At 44.1% G+C, this 25,149-nt stretch overlaps 2 protein-coding genes across 3 annotated transcripts; both read left to right on the top strand.

Annotated features, from left to right (window-relative positions):
* Positions 1-220: 220 nt before the first annotated feature.
* On the top strand, positions 221-12,549 carry plcd4a (phospholipase C, delta 4a). 2 transcript variants are annotated; one of them, XM_065952068.1, is made up of 16 exons: positions 221-321; positions 1,788-1,838; positions 2,011-2,169; positions 2,398-2,626; positions 2,878-3,007; positions 3,128-3,359; positions 3,451-3,652; positions 4,183-4,327; positions 5,726-5,878; positions 6,337-6,507; positions 9,584-9,740; positions 9,838-9,954; positions 10,129-10,307; positions 10,382-10,514; positions 10,855-11,004; positions 11,399-12,549. In XM_065952068.1, exons 2-16 carry the CDS (start codon positions 1,814-1,816, stop codon positions 11,488-11,490), a joined length of 2,274 nt encoding a protein of 757 aa, XP_065808140.1. In that variant the 5' UTR covers positions 221-321; positions 1,788-1,813; the 3' UTR covers positions 11,491-12,549. The 2 variants fall into 2 exon arrangements, with proteins under 2 accessions (XP_065808140.1, XP_065808139.1); XM_065952067.1 differs by lacking the exon at positions 221-321 and having other exon boundaries at positions 1,425-1,838.
* A 1,036-nt stretch (positions 12,550-13,585) lies between these two features.
* slx9 (SLX9 ribosome biogenesis factor) lies at positions 13,586-19,430 on the top strand. The gene is made up of 6 exons (XM_020652347.3): positions 13,586-13,888; positions 15,278-15,398; positions 17,758-17,826; positions 18,654-18,831; positions 18,913-18,978; positions 19,078-19,430. The coding sequence occupies exons 1-6, from the start codon at positions 13,688-13,690 to the stop codon at positions 19,202-19,204; spliced, it is 762 nt and encodes a 253-aa protein (XP_020508003.1). The 5' UTR covers positions 13,586-13,687; the 3' UTR covers positions 19,205-19,430.
* Positions 19,431-25,149: the final 5,719 nt, after the last annotated feature.

Here is a 25,149-nt window from a genome sequence, read left to right as displayed (position 1 = left end):
GTGTGTGAGATATAGGTACAAGAATGCTGTACAAATCAGACCCACGCACCATCACCATCATCGTCTTCATCTTCATCATTGTCACCTTTATCGTCATCATGTCATCGTCGAGGTGAGTAGGAGGGGAGGGGTGAGTAGAGAGAGAGAGGATTGGTGAGTAGAGAGAGGAGGAGGAGGGATGAGAAGAGGGGGGAGGAGGGGCGAGGGTGGACAGGTGAGCTGTTTCTGTGTTCAGTTGTTTCGCAGCGAGCCGTGCAGACAGCAGCTCTCAGGACGATCTGATCCTGCAGAGACCGCCACAGAGACATGATCCTACAGCAGGTCAGACTCTTATATACCCTCTGTGTTTACCACCTTTAAGTCATGTATGTTTATAATGATCGCTTCACCTGTTTTCACCTGTTTCCCTCCTAATGATTCTAAAAGAAAATGTCAGGATGAAACTTTAGCTTCACTTTCTGTCTTGTGTGTTTTTTTTGTATTTATCCAACCCTTTACTGTCTGAGTTTTATAAAAACATATGAATTCTCTCTCTCAGAACACCAAGACATGGTCAGGTTGACACAGAGCGATGCCTCCGTGATGATTTTAAAGCTTTAGAGTTTACATTTAAAAAACGTCTTTTACATTTTTCATGATTTTTATTTTTTTGATTTGTTTGCAAACCCGTCGTGTCATGTTCTGCTGGGTGTCTCTTCTCTGTTGACATCATATAAACGTCTCCAGTTAGAATTTCAAACAAACCTGAAGGTATTTTTAAAAAAAGAGAATTCAGCGTTTTCCTCTGCAGAACTGAGATGACTTTCTGCACGATGATGTTTGTTATTTCTGCAGATTTTTGTCATTTTAAAATCATCTGTGTTTGTATGTGGCCGCTGACCTGTCGTCTCTGTAGACAATAATTCTTGTTTTCACTAAAAGCAGCTTGAATCCATTTCATCCTGTGTGTTGTGCATCTTATCAGCTGTTTATTCAGCGTAAAGAAATCTCTCTGTTTCCTTTTAAACCTCAGTTTGAATAGCATTCAGAGACTCTTTAGTTTTCATTTTAAATTTGAATCAAAGAAAAAGTGCTTCAAAGTTCTGTTATGATCTTTTTTAGTCCTGGAATGAGTGGCCGAGTTAGTTGAGGTGGTCAGTGAGAGGAATGGCGAGGATTTGGGGGAGATTAGTGGGCTCAGAGAAACTGAACAAAAGTGCAGGACAGCTAAAAAAAACCACAACAGAGCAGCGAGAGAGAGCGTCAGGTCAGATTAGTGAGCTCATCCCGGGGACAGAAACACAAGGGGGGCGGGGGTCTCTAAACCCTGACTGGTTCTGTTAAACTGCACAGAACAGAAGTTCTAATGTTGTTTACAGATCCAAGCATGCAGGAGAAACTCTGAGGCTGGCTGCAGAAGCACAGAACCTGTTTTTACAGCAGAGATGAACATGTTTACAGCCTGGTTCAAAAAACCAAATAGGTGTGATTAGCTCATGTCTCGATGGACACACACTGTACGGGGGGTGAATGTTTTGATGACTCATCAGTTTTGATTTGATGAAGGATAAGAGTTATTCACAATAAGGCGTGTAGCTGACCTGATTGACAGGTGGGCGCGGTGTAACGGTTTGTCAGGAGGTTTAAAACCCGCCTCAGCTCCAGCTCTCAGCCTGTCGTTAGGTTGACTCAAAGTTAGGATGAGACAGCATTTCCAGCATGGAGACCGCCATCGATGAGACTCCAGCGCCCCCTGAAGTTTCTCTTTTCTAAACTTCCACTCTGTGACGACGTCTTCTTCTTCTCAGATGGCAGACGAGTGAGAAAACAACGAATGGCGTCCACAGGGAGCGTCCTCCGTGAGTCTCTGATTATAATATTAAACTGAACACAACAAGAGCTTAAACTTCCTGAGTTCAGACGCCTGACTGATGACTTTAAGTACAAAGAAGACGTCTACATCTACAGGGTCTTTAGAGGTTAACCCTGTCCTATCATACTAACCTTTACGATAACGTCCTCCACATTCAGGCTTCAGGGGGGACGATAACCTCCAGTCCATGCTGGTGGGGACGGTGATGAGGAAGATCAAGTCTCGTACCTGGAAGAAACAACGCTACTTCAAACTGCAGGACGACTGCATGACCATCTGGTACCAGTCCAAGAAGGCCGGCAACGCCCACTCCACATGTAAGATCACATGACGTCAGTACAGTACAGTGGTGGATAGATGCAACAAGGTTTACCCGATGTTCGGTCGTTCAGTGCAGACTTTCCCTGTAAGGGGAGTAAAACCAGACCAGGTCCCCTCAGGAGGCCCTGACCTCAGTTGTCAGTTCTTTATTTTGCTGGTTTCTGGCAATGTATTCTTTGCATTCAGCTGAGTTTTCTCCCCCTCATGTCGGACTTTGTTTCCAGTTTCAGTCGGCGACGTGGAGGCGATACGAGAGGGCCACCAGTCTGAGGTCCTAGTCAGCATCGCCGATGAGTTCCCAGCCGACCGATGCTTTACGGTGGTCTTTCGCGGTCGCCGGGGAAACCTGGATCTGGTGGCAGAGTCGGCAGAGGAGGCGCAGACTTGGATCAGAGGCATGAGGAAGCTGATCGAGAGCCTGGAGAACATGGGGGAGAGGGAGAAACTAGACCAGTATCTTTCACCAGTTTCCTCTGATGTCACACTCTAGTGATGTTCATGTGTTGTACATCTCTGAACTGATTTCATCTAGTGAGTGTAAGAAGGGGTCGTAGGTGACTTTGCCAACAAAGTGACAAAGGTTAAAATAATCTCTGTCAGTTTGTTTGTGTAAAAAGGACAGATTCTAAGACTTAATCAAGTATCTCTTTAAAAGTTCATAAGAAGGATCGTGAATGTGAATCTTTCCTTAAGTGGCGTTAAAGATGGATTGGCGACTGGTTCAAGAAGGCGGACAAGAACAACGACGGCAGGATGAACTTCAAGGAAGTGCAAGATCTACTGAAGATGATGAACGTGGACATGAACGAGCACCACGCTCATCGACTCTTCACGGTACCAGCCTTTAAACGTATCTGCTGTTTGTTGTTGTGATTTCAGCGTTCGTTATTTTCCCCCGGGACCAGCCTGAGGTCCAACCATCGAGTCAAAGCGTGTTTCCTTCTTGTCTCTCAGATGGCTGATAAGTCCCAGTCGAGTACGCTGGAGGACGACGAGTTTGTGCTCTTCTACAAGATGCTGACCCAGCGGGAGGATGTTCTGACGGTTTTCCAAAAGTTCTCATCAGATGGCCAAAAGTTCTCCCAGAGCGACTTGGAGGACTTCCTGAGAGGGGAGCAGCTGGAAGGGGGCGACATCCAGCAGCACGCCATCCAGCTCATCGAACGCTATGAGCCCTCTGACGCAGGTACGAGGACGGTCCAACTCTATGGAAAATAAAGAGGAGGGTATGAAGTCTGACTCTTTCTGACCCTCCCCTTGCTGTCTCCTGTCCCCAGCCAAGCTGCTGAATGCCATGACATTTGACGGCTTCCTGATGTACCTCGGCTCGACTGAGGGATCCATCTTCAACCCACAGCAGCGAGGCATCTTCCAGGACATGACCCGGCCTCTGTGCCAGTACCTCATCTCCTCCTCCCACAACACCTACCTGATGGAGGACCAGCTGCGAGGACACAGCAGTGTGGAGGGATACATCAGGTGATAACGCTCTGCTCTGATCTGGTCACTGCAAAAGTCTGGCAAGCAAACTGGTAACCTGCCAACTAGACGGTAACAATTTGGTATTACCCTTTGGTGGAATGAACCTAGAATTCGCCAAAGCCATTGACTCACCAGGGCGACCTCTGCAGCTATCACCAAACTGTTTCTCGTGATAATTCAGAATACTTAAGAAAATAATTTGATATAAATTCATGTCCAAACCATTTAAAAATAGTATCAGGGTTTCACTCGGTGATAATCCCTCACCCAGTGTGTTCTCCACGCTCCATTTAGCCTCTCACGGGTAATGAGATCCGCTGAAAGGTCGCCATGAATTAATCTTCCAACCATAATCAGTTTAAACCCTCATTAATCAGAAAGTAAGGACTGGTTTTAATGTATTAAAATGATTAGTTCTGTTCAGCAAATATCAGTCTGATATCCTAAAGTCGCTGTATCTTCTTCCCTCCTGTGACCCTTGAACCAAAGCAGAACTCATTGTTGAAAGGTTTGTGTTTGCTGCTCAGAGCTCTGAGTCGAGGCTGTCGCTGTGTCGAGGTAGACTGCTGGGACGGTGCGAACGGAGAGCCCATCGTGTATCATGGACACACCTTTACCTCCAAGATACTCTTCAAGGATGTGGTCAACGCAGTGGGCAACTACGCCTTCAAGGTAGCGTCACCTGTCCTGTCTGGTTGTCTCACTTTGCTGGTAACAGCCAGAAATGTTCCCAAGGAGTTTGTACCATAAAATCTTCTCAAAAGCGGATGTTTGAACACAGGCGTCTTGATCAAGTCAGGCCGTTTTCTGATGATCCTTCTCACCTTGAACCTTTTATGTGCAAACAGATCATTATCGTGATTTGTGGCCAACAGATTCCAAACCAAGACCATCACACAAATGTTTGTCTCTTTAAACCAATCCTGTCTCTAGATTCAGCCATGTAGACGTATCTTTATCATTGACTAAATTCAATGTCTTTGTTAAATGTGGTCATGTGTTCATCATTGAAAATATAATGAGTTTGCAGCATTTCAGTACCATTTTAATACGAGCTCGAGATTGTTTGTTTAGCATAAAAGCAGTCGGTCATTTGAGGCTAGAGAGATAAAACATTGTTTCATCAGCATAACATCAAATTCTGCCATTTTCTAATTATGTGGCAATATCATTTATATCCAAGGTTAAAAAAGTTACAGTTTTAGTCCAAAGCTGTTTCTTTCCAAAGCTTGAAATTAGAAAAATGTATTCAAAAACAAAGCATCAAACCAATCATGATTAGTCTGACTAGATCAAGTTTAACAAATTCGCAGAAGAGCAGAAAAAAATTGAAAATGTCAGTGTTGCTTTGTACAGATCATGTACTTTGTGTTGCCGGGTTTCAGTACCAGTTTAAGACCAGCTCCAGCTTCTGGAGTTCAAAGCAATCTGTGATTACAGAAGAGAATATCTGTATGCATGCATGGAGGAATATAACATGGTATCATCAGCGTAGAGACGGAGTTACTTTGTAATATCACTATTTTTGTGATGCGCCTGTACTTTAAGATGATAGCGCTTAATAAGGTAATTATTTTATTCATTGACATGGTACTGTTGATTTCTTGAAAACTGACAGTCAAATGGAAAACAGTCCAACATCAGGTATGTTCTGTTGACCCCTCAGGCTGACACTGGACCTGTTTTCACTGTGATTGTCCTGTGAAGCTGTATCAACACATCGCTTAGCGTCTCATTGGTAATTTATACGAGGGAGTCCAACGGAGCAATTATATCCAAGACATAATCCAAAAGCTTAAGACAGTTAGCCAGCCAGGGGATCTGCCCGCCTCATGCCAAAGTGTACAGCTGCCAGGTTCACATGCTTGTCAGAGTGTGCAGTGTATGCGCATCCGTCTGCAACTGAATATTGTTCCCTCATGACCCCTTGTCCATCCATCTGCTGCTCGTTCAGCTAGCCAAGCACAACCCACAGGTGTATGGCAGCAGGCATATTAGCTTTCCCCAATGATAATGCTTCACAGTGTAGAATTACAAACTCACTCACTCCCTTTCCTCCCCTCCGTCCAGGTATCTGAGTATCCAGTCATCCTCTCCATCGAGAACCACTGCAGTGTTGAGCAGCAGAGAGTCATGGCCCAACACCTCAACCACATCCTTGGTGATAAACTGCTGAAAAGCACACTGGATGGAAAGGCCCCCATCGGGCTGCCGTCTCCTGAGGTGAGCAGTGTAGCCTATTGTCCTAAAACCCCCCACTCTGTTTCCCAACACAATCAAATCAGGAGTAGTCACCTGTATCCTCCAATCCAGGATAACTCGCTTGACTTTCACCAATTTCATGGATCTGTCACCTAACCAGAACAACATGTTCAGCGTAATAAAACATTAACCCCTCGTTTTCAAGCGACAAGTGAAGGTCCACTTCTTGTTTCAATATGTTTTATATTTGTTGACTTTATTAAATGAGGTCACTCGTTGTGTAAGACTTGGGGAAAACCTGCACTGCAGTGTATGCAAGCTTCTAAGATTTTAAAAATAATAGCAGCAGAACCCTTTCATAGCCCTAAAGTTAAATTCAAAGATACTCCAAGATATGACGGCCAGAGGTAGATCAGCTACAGCCATGTTCTGCAAGGTACAGTAATGTAACACCTGCTTCTTCTTCTTCTCCCTGTCAGGATTTAAAGGGGAAGATTCTGCTGAAAGCGAAGAAAATCGGCGGCCTGGAGGAGAGTCACCACAACGGGACGGCGGAAGACTCGCAGACTGGAGAGGTCAGCGATGAAGACGAGGTCGCTGAAATCGACGAAGAGAACGTCCACAGAGAGAGTGTGTGTCGCAGGCTGAAGGTAAGTCGGCTTGTCTCACACACGGAGATGAACTTTTATGACCCAGACGGCTTATTGTTCACAGTCGGATGAGCCTGGTACTGAATCAGAATCCACTATCTCAGACTGATGATGAAACGCTGAGGTGAATCAGGGCGGGGGTTTTAATGCCTAAATGGACCAGTAAACAGATCAACCTGATGAACCCAAAATAAAGTCACTCCTGTTGATTAAATTCTGATTTTGATTGACTTCATTTAGACACTCCAGATTATTCAACCCTAATTCTACCTGTCGAACCTGTTACTCAGGTTAACTCTGTGGTTATACTGGGATATTTAGAGTCTGTTTTCAGGTACCCTTTGTGTTTATTTAAAAATAACTCTTTAGTGTTTTAAGAAACTGGTTTCCGTTTGGTTGAAGGTACCACTTAGCATCAGTTTTAAAGTTCTTTTGGTGCAAGTTTTAGTTTTTTGGAGTCTGTTTGAGGATTCTGTTTATGATCATCTTCAGCACAAATAATTTTTTCTTTGTGTATGTTTTGAGATAAGGTACTCGAGAGATTGTTTTCAGGAACCCTGTTGCAGTTTTAAGGAACAGTTAGGAGTATGTTTTAATAAACCTTTAGTGTGGGTTTTAAGCTAGTTTAACCATTAGCTTTGTTGACCCTTACATTGTCTTTGCCAGTTTTACTTACCTTTAAGAACCCGTTTTGAAGTATGCTACAGCATCGGGCTTAAGGTACCGTTACCCATGCTTGTTGTTTAAAGGTTCCCATCTCCCTTCTGTTTAACTCACACGAGCGTTTCCTGAGGTACCCATCAGGGGCTGTTTTAAGGTTTAGTTTTAAGGTTCCCTTTCGCTGAGTCGTAAGACATCCTTAAGCAGCTGATTATTAAGATACATGTTTGTTCTGTTTGAAGGTCAGCTAGCTGCTGTTAAAAGGAAACCTGAAACTTTTGTTTGACGGGAACTCTTTGAAATGTGTTTGTTTTTAGGTACCCGTTAGTCTGGATCTTGTTTGTAACATAAAGAATGGCATTAATGATGCTCTTTGTGTGAGCAGTTGGCCAAACTTTATCCCAGAATTAAAACCAGAAGACAAAGAATGCGGGTGACACTCTGAGAGGGGAAATCTGTTCACCTTTTCATCCAGCGGAAAAGGATTGCATAAACTTCTGTCATCCCTCATGAAAAATCCAGAGGATTGAAGGGCAGGGAGCAGACACTGGGTGCTAGATAGGGTGATCTGTTTACACCGTAAGAGCAGAGAGGCAGAGACGATGCTCCAACAGCGAGATCACACTCATGACACTCAGCCGGCCTGAGCGGAGGTGAACCTCAGTGAACTATCAGGAAGGAAAAGAGATATTTATGAGGCTTCACAGCTCTTATGAAATCAACCACTTTAATCAAGTCATCATAAAAAAGGAAGGAGAATAAGATCGTATTGTTGCCAGGCCTGAGCAGGCTTAGAGTATGAGGTGAAGTTTGGACAGCCTCCTCTAGAATTGGACACTTGACACCCTGAACAGAGCTCATTATAGACATTAATGGCCTCTGCTGCTAAATACTGAAACAGAGTCTCTGAGGTGTTTATCTAAACGGACACTGCAACCTTTAAAGACCTTGTAAATGAAAAAAGACTCCAAAATAAAAAAAAAACGAATGAGGAGTCCTACATTCAGAAGTTACACTGGTGGCAAAACATCCGTACACACGAGCATGGTACACAAACAAACTGATACCAGCTCATATTTAGTCAACATGGAAAAGACCTGGAGGCCAGACCAGCATGTTCAATGTAAAAACAGCTCTGACAGGTGAGATGGTGCACAGCCCTTCATGTCAAAGTCAGAAACTTAAATTCAGCTCAAGCTTGCACAGGTGACCGGGGAAGAAAGACAAGCTGATGCTTTCTGAACAAGCTGAAGACTTACAGAAGCACAACTAGGACGACCAGAGAAAAGGTTAATGCATCCAGTCTGCAAGTTACAAATGCACAGATCCCTGTTTAGGATGCAGTCTTAATAACGCAATGGCTTTGGAGGATCAGCAGTTTAGTGTAGAGTTCTCTGCTGGAAAAAGGTGGATCGCCTCCTCCAGGTGGGAAGTGAGTCTCTTTTGTTCATGAGTGAGGGTAACCTCGATCATGGCTGAATTCAGTTATTTCCACAAACATCTGAACAGGATGTCTCCTGGGCTTGCTCTCTTTGAAGACTTCTTGGTACTTCCACCCGGGAGGAGACGTCCTTCTTCGACCTTTCACTGTTATTCATACACCTCATGCATACTGTAGATGTCAAATGGATTTGTACTGCTGTTACTGTTTGATGTTGAATGTGCGTCTACTTTGGGTGCAGCAAACCAGGTGTGTAAAGGAATCGTTGGGCACTTAGAGTCATGTTTATTGATAAGCATTCGAGAAGCTGAAATGCCACACTGGGACTGCTGTCAACACGGTCACCAGAGGTGAGGCCAGCGTCGAGTCTGGCAGTGATGTGAGCTCAGCGGTGCCTCTAGTGATGGTGTGGGTGTCTTGCTGTCTGGTCGATGGGGGGAGGTTGAGGTAGGCCTGGGTAGTCCAGCTGGATCATCTTTCATGTGGACGCAGGCAGGCGTGCATGCACAGATGCTCTGCCGCTGTGCTGTTGGGGACTGCCACACCTGTGATCTCGACATCATGGAAGCTACCCTGCCTGGCAGCTCGCCTGCTCCTGCTTGGCAAAGCGCTCGAGTATCACTTACACAATTCAAAAGAAGGTTAACTCAAGGTTTCAATGTGCCCAGTCCATCCACCCATGAAAGGATTCCTCTGAACTGCAGGGGTTTACCCGGCCATGTGATGTGACAACAATGAGCGTTTGGTGTGTTTATGGCCCTTATTGGTTAGGATGTGTCTTTGGGTCATTAGGTTTGGGATCTCCCTACAATTCAGACGTACTAATGAAGTCTCTTGGCATTAATTGTGAAATAAATGGACCTGTCTGATTCTTAGTGTTCCCCTCATAGTCAGAAGTCTCGCCTGTCATGGCTTCATGTTCATTTATTTACATTATTTATCCATCGTTTATGCTTTATCTTCCTTTGTCCACAGAAGTCAAAGCAGCGTCTCTCCAAGGAGCTGTCAGACTGTGTGGTTTACTGTAAAAGCGTCCACTTCAGCAGCTTCAAACACTCCCGGATTCACTCCAAGTTCTATGAGGTGACCTCTTTCACTGAGTCTAAGGCCCGCAAGCACCTCAGAGAGGCAGGTGAGTCTGATCAATCTTTTTTACTGTAACACATACGTAGAGACATTTATATATGGGTTGGGTTGTAAGTTTACTTCTAATATTATCTTTCATTCAGGGGCGGAATTTGTGCTCCATAACTCCCGGCATCTGACCAGAGTTTACCCCAGCGGCTTCCGAACGGACTCCTCCAATTTCAATCCTCAGGAAATGTGGAACGCTGGGTGCCAAATTGGTGATTAAAACTGGAAGACACATCGTCTGAAATCATATGCATTATGAAATGCTGTGATGGGTCAAAAGATGACAGAAAGATTTGCTCTAAATAATTTTTATTGAAGACCAAATGGAATAATTGAACAACTTTTGGAAAAACACACTAAACGTTGTTTCTCTTTCTTTTATTCAGTTGCGTTGAATTTTCAGACAGCGGGGGAGGGGATGGATCTGAACGACGGACTGTTCAGTCAGAACGGTGGCTGTGGCTACGTCCTGAAGCCACCTTTTATGAGCAGGACAGAGAAAAGATTTGACCCTGAGACACCTGAAAAACGAGAAGGATACCATCCTGTCGTTCTCACCATACAGGTAGAAACCCCAAAGACAAGAAGACAACATGTAGACCTTTATAGCCGTTTCATTCTCGTGTTTCTGTGTTTCAGGTGATCAGCGGTCAGCAGCTGCCCAAAGTCAACATCAAAGAGGACTCTATAGTGGATCCTCTGGTCCGGGTGGAGATTCACGGTGTTCCTGCCGATCAGTGCAAGCAGGAGACCAGATACATTGAGAACAACGGTAAAGAAGATGTTGTGGTCCACTAGAGTCACTGATAGATCAAACCAAACATTAAACCATAAAAGATCATTAATTATTCATTCTTGGACACTGAGCATGTATAGTCCCTGAGGCATGTGAGCTCTAAACTGCAGAGATTAGACACATAAAGCTGTGTGTCATCAGCATAACACATCATCCAGAAACTGGATTGTTCTGCAAGAAGCATTAAAAAAGTAGGGGACCAAGAATAAATCCCAGAGGGATGCAACAATTAAAATTAACAGCAGAAAAACAGCTTTATCAGACAGGTATGAACAGCAGCATTGTGCAGACATTAAACGGTTAATCCTTCCTGCAGGGTTCAACCCCGTGTGGTACGACACTCTGCGGTTCACCATCCACACCCCCGAGCTGGCCATGGTGCGCTTTGTGGTGGAAGACTACGACAAGACGTCTAAGAATGACTTTGTGGGGCAGTATACTCTCCCTCTGAGCTGCATGCAGCAAGGTAAGGCTGGAAACTGTCAGATTTGCAAATGATTACAACTTTAAATTTAAATACCAATAACTCTCAGCTAATAAGAAATTGTATTCTCAAACCTGAGGGAAGCAGAGGGAAATCTGTTTTAAAGGGCAAAAGTGTCCAGTGCAGAAATGTCTCCAAATGGAAGCCTTGTATTTCTTGTCTCTGCTACCTAGAACATCAAACTACAAGGTTTGTAGTGCATCAAATTCATGCTGACTCATAACTTTGAGGAATAGAAATTCCTTCTCTGACATTGTCTTTAGTGTTCTTTGCATCCCCACATACTTCCATGTTTGATAAATAATCATCAGATTTACGGATCATGAGAAGGACGCAGCTCTGATCCTCATCCTGTGGTTTTGTTTTGTGTTCTCAGGTTATCGTCACATCCACCTCCTGTCCAAAGATGGAACCAGTATTCCTCCTTCTTCCTTATTTGTGCACCTCAGGATCACAGACCTCGAATGAGTCAAAGTTCATTTAAAATGATTCACATAGAATCCTTCGTTGCGACAGAAAGTACACCTTCTGAAGTAGAATTTATTATTATTATTAGTCTTATTTGATGTGAATTATTACTGCGCCAAATGTTTAAAGGTTCTTGTATAGTATGCATGTTTTAGTTTTGTGCGTTGTAATGTGTGTAACTCGGCTGCTCATGTTTTAAGTATCTTGTCCGTGTTTTAGAGAAGAATGTGCCACCGTTATCTTTAGATCAGGACGTACTTTCTTGAAGTATTTTTCTTTGACAAAAAGCACTTCATCCTGCAGTCTTCTGCTTTCACTTTCCCTAATGTGCAAACATTCTCTTCAAGCTTCAGACAGCCTGACAGTTAGCTGGCTGGGAAATGTAGTCCAGTGTTTGAACCTGCAGGAACCAAATTACATTGAAAGTGTTTTCTAAAAGTGTGATCAGAGCAGTATTGTGGGACTCGAGATCAGCCTGTGATTCATGATTGATCTGGAGACCACTTTTTGAAGGTCTTAGGAATTGAAAGCATTTTGTCTCGGTCTCAGACTGGATGGACTCCAGATTTTAAATCAAGACCGATCAAGACCCCCACTGATAGGCTATTCTTCTAAGTCAATTCTGTGATTAGAAGGAAAACACCTCTTTCTAAAAATAAATAACTTCAATCTTATTGTAGTTTGATTTTTATTCCCCGGCTGCAACCTTCCCGGTGTTACAGTCTAAGTGAGTGACACGCACTGCTCTGTTGTGATCGCATTCAATCAACTCCTATATCCGAATACTGTTGTAGGCCTCTATAATTATAAAATACACGGTCCTATTGTCACGTTAACTAAGTACTTGTTGTAGCTAATGCTAATTAGAATGTAACACATTTAGTATATTTTTGTGTTATGTACATATTATCCATTTGTGTAAATGTGTTTTGATATGTCTATTTTTGTATACATAGAAACATTCAGATGTACTGTAGTGATTAAATGTGTTTTTTATTGTAAAATAACCCATAATCATTTGTCACATCTTCCTGCTAATAAAGAAGATTTTCACTTAAATGTGCAACTTGTTTTTATCTTTCATTGGATGTAATTTGGCTAAATAAATATATATATATATATATATATATACACATATATATATTTATTTATTTGCCTCTAAATAAACCATGTGGCGGTAACACAGACTGTAAATATGAACGGACCCGTCTGTTCCTGCAGAGGGCGCCGGAGTCCCATCGATGGCGGTCTCCATGCTGGAAATGCTGTCTCTAAATTTCAGGCTCACCTCCTGTGCTCCGGCAGCCAACCTCTAGTGGACACTTGGGGAACTGCATTGTTCAACACCAAATACTTTTTCAATTACATTTTTTTACTTTATTGTTTTATTGTTATATTCATACACATTTACAAGCTGTACATTAATAACTTTTTGAAGCAGAACAAACAGACTTAACTTAGGAAAATAACAGAACTTGGTTCAAATGATTAAACAAGTAAAAAAAAAATACAATAAATCAAAACAACAACATTTTAAGGCATTTCATTATTAAGGTAATTTTTAAGTAATTTAAAGCGATTTTTGGCACATTTGGATTTCAAGAATTGTCGTTTGGGAGTTAAAGGCAAAGCGGAACCTTCTTTCTGATCGGTTTCCAATCGGTCCATTTACCCGGAACACCAGCCACGCTTGTGATGTCAACAACGTCAAGGCAGCGGGTTTTGTCATGATCATTTCCGGTTTTCTTTCAGATTAAGCTGTTTTATCACATCAGAGCGGCAATTTTATACGTGAAAAATAGAATACGGAATAAAATGAGCACACGACTGTAATAGGAAATGTTTTAAATAATTATTCTCCAATTGTTACACCTTTCAGAATATCCTACGTTTAGCCTGCTGTTTAAAATGTGCCAAAATAAAATAAAATAAATTAAAATATTAACACTGAAGAAGCTGTAACAAATGGAAGTTATGTGTGATAATGTATTAATACTTAATAATTGTATTTTATTCATGTAAAAATAATAATTCAAAGAGATACTCTTGATATGAAGAGCGCGACAAATGCCAACTCTTAATTTGAAGGCATCACGTCAGTTTCCGGTGCTAGCATCACACGCTGTGGACTCACCGGGGAGCAGCTGCGCGTCTGCCTCAGATTAACGTGATATAAAGTTGTTAAGGTTGAATTAAAATGGTTGGAAAGATAAAGCACGTCCGTCAGAAGATCCATCAGGAGGCGGTGAAGCTCGACAGGCCGAGCAGCCTCACGCACACGCCGGGATCCGAGGCGCTCTCTGCGGGTTCAGAGAAGCCTCCTGCTGCCTCGTTTTTCTCCATCAAGCCTCCACTTCTGGAAAACAAGAGGAGTGACACCTCCACAGATGTTAAACAGGTGTGTTTTTAATAATCAACCCGTCAGGTGGGAGGATTTTTAACGACAGGTGAACCGAGACTGCGTGGTAGCTTTTTACTCTGTTAATATCACAGCTTTGTTTAGATGTCTCACTCCTCTTGAAAAAGACAAAACCAAATCTGAAACCCAAATTACAGCCCAGTTCTAAATGTTAATAAGTTGTTTGATAAATAAACTGCAGGAAGCTAACCCTGTAACATTTGTCAGCAAATACATTTCAAAGTTATGTATTAAAAGCAGTTTCTTAGTTTAAACTTGCAAATCAATTTTTTTTTGCATTTTCAATCTGAGTTTGCAAAAATCAAAACAGTTTGACAGTGTCATTTTAATATCCAATTCTTTTCTCAGCAGCACCAAAATGAAAAACTGCGGGCATGCCACTTCAGGAGCATGCCGGCGTTGTTTGTGTCATGCCAGTTTTCCAGTGAGAAGATGTGTGCTTAGTTTTTGCAGCGTGAGTTCATCGGTGTCTGCCGTGGCCGGTGGCATGCCAGTCCGAGGTTTAGTGTCATGCACCGCTCGTCTCAGTACTACACCGCTTTTCCTGTTCAGGGTCGTGGTGGGCTGGAGCTGATCCCAGCTGTCATTGGACGAGAGGCGGGGGTTACACCCTGGACTGATCACCAGCCACACTCACATTTACACCTACGGTCAATTCAGAGTCTCCAGTTAACCTAACCAGCATGTCTTTGGACCGTGGGAGGAAGCAGGAGAGAACCCACACGTGCACGCGGGAGAACATGCAGACTCCACACAGAGAGGCTCCTGTCAGACGGGGATTCAAACCAGGAACCTCCTCGCTGTGAGGCCACAGCGCTAACCACTGACACACCAGGCAGCCCCCATCATGATGCATACTGTCAATTAATACCCGTTGTCTTACTTTACGGCCTTTACTGCCATAAATGTGTTCATTTTTTTGTCTTTATTGGCCACTTTATAGCAACATTATGATGTTGCCGGTGTCAGAGGCGAGCGGTACATGGCGCTGACCGCCATCAGTCACGGCAGATACCGATGAACTTACGGTAATGTGTTGAAAACAGAGCTCACATGTCGCTGAAAAACTGGCATGACACAAACAACACCGGCTTGCCGGGGCAGTTTTCGATCTTGCCCTTACTTTTTTCTTGCTCTCAAATTCAGACTTTTGTTCCCGGACTCCAAATGTTTTGTTTGCAAATCCAAAATGTTGCAGTTATTTTTGGTAGGTGTGTTATAACATTTCTCTGTGTCACTCCAGCTGACAGAGTTCAGCTCAGTGACTAAATAAAATGTTGGGTTCAGAGTTACATTTATTGATCCATTTTATTCACAAAGAAGTTATTTTTCATGAGTGATGTGATGTGATGATGTGTTTCCTGTCAGACTCTTGCAGAGAGCTCGTTCCCCGCTGGGATCTTTGCCGGCACTAAGATAACGCCGGAGAACCTCGTACAGACGCTGAAGTTTGAGGACCCTCCAGATGTGCCCACACCTGTTCAGAAAGGTAAATGAACCTCTGACCTCACAGGGACTGAAGAGACTCTCTGCAGGGTGGAGCTCTGTGAGCACAGAAGAGTTTCTGTTAACTGGAAATGATGCAGAAATGAACAAACTGCGCACAGAAGGTGCTCATCATAGATATCATTTAAGTCCCAGTGAGGTGCTGTGTTGCCTTCTGTGTCCACTAGATGGCGTATTAGAGTTATAAACGTCCTGCAGCTCCTCTGCAGACTCCAGGGAAGGTTTTGGGGGATTTCTGGGCTCTAATGAAGCAGCTGGATGTTTCCTCCAGCTTCAGAGAGACTGGATCAGAAACAAACAGTATATTCACACAGAGAGGGAGGGGGGAAGAAGGGGGGGGGGGGGGGGTGTTAACATCTCTGCGTGTGTGAAGAAGAGGGCCTAGTTACTAAGCACGCCATGCAGCTCGGAGCCTCACCACACGAAGCTGGATGTTATTTATAGAGCAGGCGATGTTTAATTTTAGCCCGTGCATGAAATCAAGGTTCAGCTGCTGCAGCAGAGTCCCCGCTCTGCAGCTGGAGGACACCGAGGATGCTGCTGCTGCTGCTGCTGCTGCTGCTGCTGCTGCTGCTGCCTCGCTCTGATGACTTCTTCTCATCCTGCTCTCTTTAATGAGCTCATAACAACACAACGTTTCATTAAAGGAAACCAATGAAAGCTGCAGGAGAAGAGAGTGTGTTAGTGGTTGTAGGAGATGTAGAGTGAGAGTGGGGGGGGGGGGGGGGTCTGTAGGTTTTCCATATGGACAGGGTGGGGGGGGCCTGTGGAGGTCATTAAGGACGGGGGTGATGCGGTCCCAAGTGCAGGAGTGTGTGAGAAGACGAGCTGCAGGATTCTGGGATATATCGTAGTTTCTTGATGGTGCAGTGTGTAAGTGATGGATGCGTGGGTGAGGGTCTCAGCAGCTCAAGAGGAGAGGGATGGACGGAGGCGGGAAGAGCGGCTGAATATCAAAAACAATTCTCTGCTTTGACGGCTTTTGCAAACTCAATCCAGCCCCCCCCCCCCCCCCCCCCGCCTCTTCATAACTCTTCAGTTTCTCACCCAGAGCCCATTTTCATCTCTTCATCATCACCAGCTCCTCATGCACATCATCATCATCATCATCATCATCATCTCCCTCTCTGCACGCTCTGCTGCTTGCTTTATTATGATGAAGAGGAAAGACGACAGCTCTGCAGAGAAAGAGACGGGTCGAAAACTAGAAAGACTTCACGAGAGAGAGAGAGAGATGATGATGATGATGATGGTCTGCCTGACATGATGAAGAAATGGTCATCAGAGAGAGAGGAGGAGGAGGAGGAGGAGGGGGGGGCGGTCCTCAGGGAGCTGACCTCAGCGTGAAGAGGAGACAGGGTCTGTCCTCGGGGGTCTGGTTGTGAAACCATACCTCTGATTAGATGGAGCGGGGGGGGGGAGGGGGGGTCTTTACACTGAAGGACGACACACACCGTCTTTATTCAAACACTAATGACACACAGAGAGATATCACTTTATTCATGTTGTTGTTGTTGTTGTCGGCGCCGTGTTCACATGGACGGGACGGCCGGCTCCTCCCCTTACATTTTTTTTTTTTTTTGTCAACATAGCAGAAATTTAAACTTTTTAGATATGATCTCGTAGAAATCAAACGATACCGGGTGTTTGTTGGTTACCACGGCAACAAGAATAGAAATCTGAGAGGCGCCAAATATCGGGATGGATAAACAGAATCGTTGCAGCCACCGCGGGGCGACCTCGGCCCCTTTTGCTGCACGTCGCCCCCCCTCTCCCCTGACCCCCCCCTTTATCGTTTATACTGAAGGTGTGCAGGAAGTCTGGGAGGATGAGGGGGGGGCGGGGGGTAACCACAGATCTCCATTTCAGCCGCCAGCAGGAAGACGATGCCACCGTCGGGAGCACAGCGGTGGTTAAGACACCCCCCCCCCACACACCATAGAGATCATGTTCCTGCTCCTCGGCCCACATGAGAGTCTCCAGCAGCAGATTTCTATCTCTGCGTGTTCTCGTCTGTTTGTGATGACAGATGAAGACGAGTCGGATAAAAGCGCCTGTCGGAACACGCCGCGTGATGAATATCAGGGTCAGGGGATACGTGGAGATATCTCTGTTGTTCTCAGCACTGATGAACGCGCTCCGTTTAAACAGCGCTCGGAAGTTTAATCAGTTCATCATGAATCCAACATCTCCTTTAAAGGGGGCGGGGCTTATTCTGTTCTCTGGAGGTAGAGCTGCAGGATCTGTTTGTGCCTCTGTGTATTTAATGTGTGTGTGTGTGTGTGTGTGTGTGTGTGTGTGTGTGTGTGTGTGTGTGTGTGTGTGTGTGTGTGTGTTCACAGGTCCAGAGGAGAGGAAGCTGAAGTCAAAGAAGGAGAAGATGAAGGAGAGGAGGGATCGATGGCTCCACAGTGAGTTGTGATTCTGTCCACTTTTATATTTCATGAATCGATTGTTTCATTAACATCAAAAAAAGAAATCGATTCTTTAAACAATTTCGATCACGTTGGAAAGACAAACATCGCTGTGCCGTCAGAATGTGAGGAGGTGGGCCGGATGATGGACCCTCAGCTGTGGCCAGAGAGAGAAACATGGAGGAGCTTAGTGAAGCTGCAGGGTTAATTATGACGTTTAACCCCCCCCCCCCCCCCCCAACGCGACGTTCTCGGCCGTCTGTGATTCCAACTCGTCTCCTTTTGTAGCGACCGGCTCTGAAACCGAACTCCGAGGCGCCGAGTCGATGGGTCTCCTGAGTAACACGACTCAGATCCTGCTCGGGGGATAATTAGGAGCTAATGGCGCCCGCTGAAACCAGAGAGCGGCTCCACACGGCCGACACTTTGCAGGAATCAGAAGAAAAAACGAGAGCGAGATTAGATCTAATGGGATCGCGGACGCGGAGAGGACGACGCGAGCGAGCTGCGGTGGAAAACACGATGTTTGACGGCGGTTTTAACAGCTCTCTCTCTCTCTCTCTCTGGGGCGGCGTGGAAGAAAAAACTTCCAAGCTCGTTTAAAAGGCCGAGGGAATGTTTGCAGAGCTGCAACAAAGCGTTCGTCTGTTGCTGTGTTCAGATGCTTCTGCAACGCCAAAACTCAGACTCGGACGCCATCGCAGAATCAATATGGACGCACAAAGACGTGATGACGGCTGAGCTTAGTTTCTACAGAAGTGATTAATAAGTCAAGTCGTGTTTCCTCTGACGGCGCCCTCTCTCTCTCTTCCTCCCCCTCTCAGAGATCAGCTCCATCAAACAGGCCAAGGAGCGCCAGGCGGCCGAGGCTCGCCGCCAAGCCACGCCCGTGGTGGGCGACATGAGGCCGCTGGCCGACGCTCTGCCGGAGCTCTCTCAGCTCATCGCTCCCACCGCCGCCACGGCCCCCGCTGCTCGCCGCAAGAGCAGGAAGAACAAAGTGTGAGTGTTTGTGGCGTCAGATTTCACTGAGCTCTTATTGTGAAGGCCTCGTGGTCACGTGTTTGTGTCTCGTCCCCGCAGCCCCGTGAAGAGACCCGAGCCCACAGACTTCAGTCAGATGAAACAGTCACACAAACGCAAACTCCTGTGAGCATCTAACTTTCTTCTTCTTCTTCTGCATGCAAACGTCAACATCCTGCAAATATGACGCGTCTGAACGTTTGTTTTCTCCCACTCTGATCGCAGAGAAGCGGAGACGAGCCGGTTCAGCGACGCCGTCAAGACGCTCTCGGCCAAAATGAATCCTCTGGCCGACATCGGGGAGCAGCTGAGGAAGAGGATGAGGCAGGAAGAGGAGCAAGGGCCGAGCTAACGGCGACGACTCGACTCCGAGAGAGACTCAGGTTTCCACCGAGGTTCAAATAAAGTAAATGTATTTTTAAAACCCGAGCTCGTTTGGTTTTTATTTATTCTCGAGTACGTCTGTCGCAGCTGACTGATCTGAGACACAGAGTGTAGTTTTTCTAAATGTTGACTGTGACGTATTTAATCGTTATCTTGATTTCCTCGCCAAAATAAAACACAGGAAGTTGAATCATCGAGTGTTTCCTGTTGTCGTCCTTTTTTCAATCCAAACCCTGTAAGAATGAAAACAAAGCTGCGTCCTTTCCACCCACGCCCACACTGAGACGTTTCCACTCGACCAATTTTCACTATCTTCTCATCAGACCGAAGATCAGCTACAAAACACGCTTGTGACTCATCAGCGGTAACCAAGGCAACGCCTCCGATGATCCGTGTAGACCGGCGTCTTGTCCTGGTTTGGGGGGGGGGGGGGGCAACACGGAGACTCTGGGATGAATGGAAATGCTGACAAACTGCATCTTTATTCTGCATTTGAGGAGTGACTCCATAGAAGTCTGATAACAATTCTGAGAAGTCGGAGCCACCTCGTTGTGACTTCTGGCTTCTAAAGAACGAAGATGGCGTCCACCAGAGCTCCAATCTCTTGGCTTCAAATTGTCTGCGGTGTGAACTCATCAGCTCTAAAACATGTAAGAAGATCTGTTAGAGATAAAGCAAACGATCCCCCCCCCTCTCTCTCTCTCTCTGCTCAAACCTTTTCTATGATTAGATTAGAGGTAAGAAAAACCCAATCAATACACAGATCTGAGCTGCGGCGGCGGCGGCGGCCCATTAGGACTCATTAATAATTCACTGTGAGGGAAAAGTAATCAGAGCTCATCGTTAGAAACCTTCCACATTATTCTGTCCCTTTTATCTCTGACACACACAGGTGAGGACACACCTTTACCTGCTGTTGTGTCGTTTAGTCGTCCCACATTCCTGCCTCTTCACCGGCTGATACTCGGTGACAGAAGAGGATGATGGGAGAAAAAAAAACAAAAAAACAGTGGCAGGAAGTGGATTAAAGAGCCAAGCTGCAACAAGTCTCCTGAACTTTGCGAAAGGAGGAGGTCGTCCACCTGTCCACACCTGACTTATTCCCTCAGTCAACATTGCAGGTATTCCTCCACACGGCAGGATGTTCATTTAGTAAAGTATAGTCCTGTTAAGAGTCAAATAGACAAGAAAGAAGGGAGGAGTTAGGGGGCGGGGCTAAGTGTGATTGACAAGTCACAAAGAAAATCACCTTTTTCCGTTTAGTTCCACTTAAAGACACTTCAAGAAGTTGAATGTTTAGTTTTTTTGTGAGATGCACCTTCTTAACCGCTCCCTCCATTTTAGCTCCTCCCCCCCAGTCCTTATATGATCACTTCTCGCTGCAGCAAAAACAAGATGGTAGAACATTTGTCCTTTCGCTTGTTTTGCATTATTTTGGATAATCGTGTTTTTTTTGGGTACACGAGGCACAACAGAAAGAGGCTATAAGACAAAAGTCCTCCAGGCCAGTAGGGGGCGATACATGGAGCTGGATTATTCAGAACATGTTTTATGAAAGTGGGGGGTGACATGCAGCAAAGGGCTGAGGTCGGATTCAAACCAAGCGGCAACCTCGGTTCAACCAGTGTTGTAAAATGAAGCCGATGCTGAAGTGTAACATCCTGCAGTTCCTGGAGTGTCCACTAGAGGCTGGCTGCAGAAGCACAGGAAGTCACATACACACCCATTCTAAAAAGCCTGTTTTTACAGCAGAGATGAACATGTTTACAGCCTGGTTTAAAAAATAAAAAAAAACAGGTCTGATTAACGACCATCCTGCTCTCTATTATTTCTGTTTCCTTTCACTTCCTCTCTTTTCCTACTGCACCTCCTTCAGTACACTTCCTGGTTTCTCACTCTCTCCTCTCTTCTCTTGATTGGTTGTTTTTTGCACTCGGTCACTAATTAATTAGATTGAATTCACCTGCCTACTCCTTATTTAAGACTGCACTCCCTTACACTGATGTTTTCATCCTCACATGGGGCGGCAGCTCAGCAATGTAAGGTGGCTTTTACTCCTATTTTAGTTACTATCTAGGCTACTTTAATTTGTCCTAAGTACTTTATTTATCTTTATTTCCTTTCAGAAAGTAATTAGACTTGTTCATTATGCTAATATTATTTTATTTTGTCTTTCAGCGTGGATGTTCATTCCCATGTGTGTCTTCTGTTACCCTTATGATTCACTTTACTTGAAAAGAAATAAACTTGTTCCCTAAACTCAAGTCTTGTTGGATTCCTGCATCCTGACCTGATGCCTATGGGGCGCCGATTGTAAAGTTGCACACTCTACAAATAACAACAACAACATTTCTCCACATTTAACCCTCAAAAAAATCACTTTTTATTCACATTTACAGAAATATTTGTGAACTTTTGTCATATTTACTTTTGTGAATAAAAATATAAGATAATTTCATTGGCAAATATAAATGTTAAATATTATATTTAAATGTTATATATAAATGTAAAAAACATGTCCTGATTCTAAATATTAAGTTTATATTCGAAATATTTAGCTTTCTAAATATTTAGAAATCAAAGCTCAATATTTAGAAAAAAATCAAAGCTCAATATTTAGTGTCTTAGCTAAATATTGAGTTTGTGTTCTATATATTTAACTTTGATTATAAATATTTACAATTGTACCTAAATATATAGGATCAAAGCTAAATATTTAGAATCAGGAAATGTATTTTTAACACTTGTATATAACATTTAGATAAAACATTCAACATTGAGATAAAATATTCAACATTTATATTTGCCAATGAAATTATCTTATATTTTTATTAATAAAAGTAAATATGACAAAGTTCACAAATATTTCTCTGTGAATAAAAAGTGATGTTTTAGGGCTAAATGAGGAGAAATGTTATTTGTAGTGTGCTCAACTTTACAATCGGCGCCCCATAGATGCCTCCATGGTGATAGTACCTCAACTTTGAACCCTTCTTAACAGAAAGAATAAAACTGGAGGATTTTATAATGTGAGGTCACTGACCGGAGACGAGTTGAGATGATTTAATGAAAACATGAACGGATGTTTCTGTTCATGGAAAGCTGCTTCATATTCATGTTCAGAGTCTATTTATAGAACTGCACGTGTACTTCTGCATATTTCTCCCCTCATGAACAAACACCTGAGTGTATTTAACAATCCGCTGCTCTCTCTCCTGACTCTGTCCTCAGAGGATGTAAACATGTCCGCCCGCTCTCTGCGCGATCCTCCAGCATCACGTTTATCAGACCATCAAACGCTGTGTGTGAATCCACTGGGGGGGGGGGGGGGGGGGGTCTCTGTCAGATCAAACAGGACCTGATGGAGACCCTCACGTTGTTGAATGCTCTGATGAACGGCGTGTGGGCGCTCTCGCTTTCATCCTCAAACCTCAGAGGTTATTTCTGACTCTGCACACAGCAGCTGCTTCATCCACTTATTGAAATAAAGACAGTGATTCATTACTGCGGAGCCACACGGGTGTCACTGCTACAGGTTCCTGTTGGGGGAATGAGACACCAGACTCCATTCAGAAAGACTCAGGTTGAGCCTCACACGACTCAGGAGTTGTTGATATTTAACTTTTTACCTGACAGTAGCTACCTTTCTTTGGGTCTCCATATTTCTAGTTTTCAATAAATATAGTCTAAACTTCTACTGAAGACATCTTATGTTTCACTCAGAGGGAGACGGTGAGTCATTCTGTTTCTGAGTTTATGTTTTACATTTAAATGTGTTTTCACCCTCGGGCCACCGTACAATGTGAAGTCACACACACACACACACACACACACACATACCTGTCCTGTGAGTAACGAGGAGAGGAATCTGAACAGTAGTGAGTGTTTGAACAGAAGTGTAGTCACTGCAGGACTTCCTGTCTGATTTAAATTAGAGCTCGAGTCACAGAGCTGAAGTCCACCTGAGCTCGGGTCCAGCGGCGCTCTGGTCCACCTGAACTCGAGTCCAGCGGCGCTCTGGTCCAACTGAGCTCGGGTCCAGCGGAGCTCGGGTCCACCTGAGCTCGGGTCCAGCGGAGCTCGAGTCCACCTGAGCTCGGGTCCAGCGGAGCTCGGGTCCACCTGAGCTCGGGTCCAGCGGAGCTCGAGTCCCATGCAGACACCTCACAGATATTTTACTTCACAAGAATAAATAAAGGAGCGTCACTTTGAGAGCATCAGAATACAAAATTACGGAAGCTGATTTGAGAAATAATTAGAGGCATGTTTTGGCCCTAATCAGCTTCCGTAGAATTCACCTGAAAAGCACAGAGATCTGAATCATTACAAACAGCTGTGAAATAAATTCTTGTGTTGTTGCGACTGTGACTAATTCTTATAAACTCATATTTAAAAAATACAGAAACAAACGGACACTTTTCGGGAAAATAGGAAGGATTTTTGTTATTTAAAATGTTATTTATATATTATATTTTATGCATCTTTGTATTTCCATTCTCTGATTGTTAGGTACAGTGTGTATTTGTGTTGCACATGGTGAATAACCCCCCCTCTGTGCCCAATCAGTGTGTGTGTGCTCGTGCGTAATGCGCCAATGTGTGGCCTCATTTCTCTGCGCCCACCTCTCCCCTCCTGTCCAATCAGAGTATAGAGATTTCAGAGCAGTCAGGAAAGACCTCTCCTGGCTCGCATCTCCCAGAGGTTCCTTCTTTTCTTTTCTTTTTTTTAATCTCCCTCTCTCTCCCTCTCCCTCACTCCCCGCACAGCCCCGCACCACCATTAGCGTGATCTCCGCGGAGTTCTGACGCCGCTGCAGCATCACTGGCTCCGGGGACGTTTAGTGGACTCCTCGGACCCTCAGACTGACAGCAGGTTCACGCAGCAGCTCACCGTGAGTCCCCGTTAATTGGTCGCTTTTCATTAATTTTTTTTATTTTCTGTCTGAGTTCACATATTTACAGCGTCCTTCGTCCTTGCAGTCAAGACTCCATTTAGCAATCTGTCTATTTAAGAGTTGTTCGCTTTACCTTGTAAATACGGAGCTCAAGAAAGAGCACACCAACACATTATTACAATCAAAGTACACTCATTAATTCGGCGTTTGTTGTAAGTGGAAATCTGCTGTTCTGTTTGTCTAATTACAACTTAGTTAAGAGGCTACCGCTGCTCTTATAACGCGAGCGGGTGAATTCTGATTGAAGAAAACTGAGCAGTTTGTTGGTTTATTATTTGATCTACTACGGCTGTGTGTTCTGTTTCTATGCCGAATTGAAGGATCAACCCACTTTAACTAGATATTTGTTTTTAATTAAACTATAACGTTTTTATTTCTGTGTAAAGCCGAGTTTTCTTAAAATAGCGGATTATTCAATGACGTTCGGTGTGAGCTTCTCATCGCGAGGGAAAGCGCAGAGCACGACTCCTGAAATATCTGCTGCACATCATAAAATCCTGAAATATCTCAAATATAAAAAATAAATATATAAATAATGTTATTTCTGTTTTTAGTCATGTGTTTACATGTTTTACTATTTAGACTAAATCAGCTGATTTGTTCACATTTAACCAAACCTTGTGAAAAAACGGCTGATTTTTATAGTCAGGTGGAAATGTCATAATTTAAGAGAAAAAATATTATTAATAGTTGACTTTTTCATAACTCATGCACTGCAGAGGAACTTTTCTCGTACCGTGATAAAAAAAAAAAGTATTTTAACATGAAATATAAAACCTAATGGGTTGAAAAGATGAACCAGAGGTCCCAAACTGGACTCAAACTGCAGGTGTTAAAATAAGATGCTTATTTTAGACGTGTTAGGAGATTTCCATCACAGCCAATAACGACAGAAGAAATGTTAGAAATTAAATGTTTCTCAGCTCTTATTGAGCTCGAGTGCAGCAAAAATCCAAAGA

The sequence above is a fragment of the Labrus bergylta genome, chromosome 24 (genome assembly GCF_963930695.1).
Source record: "Labrus bergylta chromosome 24, fLabBer1.1, whole genome shotgun sequence".
Taxonomy (NCBI): Eukaryota; Metazoa; Chordata; class Actinopteri; order Labriformes; family Labridae; genus Labrus; species Labrus bergylta.
Note: the sequence above shows the minus strand (reverse complement) of the source record. Positions and strands in the feature narration are given on the sequence as shown.

Bases quoted from the DNA above. Each gene is read 5' to 3' on its own strand.
- plcd4a (XM_065952067.1), top strand. From the start codon at position 1,715: ATGAGACTCCAGCGCCCCCTGAAGTTTCTCTTTTCTAAACTTCCACTC. The intron at 3,008-3,127 runs GTACCAGCCTTT...CTTGTCTCTCAG, and splicing joins ACGCTCATCGACTCTTCACG to ATGGCTGATAAGTCCCAGTC. The intron at 3,360-3,450 runs GTACGAGGACGG...TCCTGTCCCCAG, and splicing joins CTATGAGCCCTCTGACGCAG to CCAAGCTGCTGAATGCCATG.
- slx9 (XM_020652347.3), top strand. From the start codon at position 13,688: ATGGTTGGAAAGATAAAGCACGTCCGTCAGAAGATCCATCAGGAGGCG. The intron at 13,889-15,277 runs GTGTGTTTTTAA...GTTTCCTGTCAG, and splicing joins CCTCCACAGATGTTAAACAG to ACTCTTGCAGAGAGCTCGTT. The intron at 15,399-17,757 runs GTAAATGAACCT...GTGTGTTCACAG, and splicing joins GCCCACACCTGTTCAGAAAG to GTCCAGAGGAGAGGAAGCTG.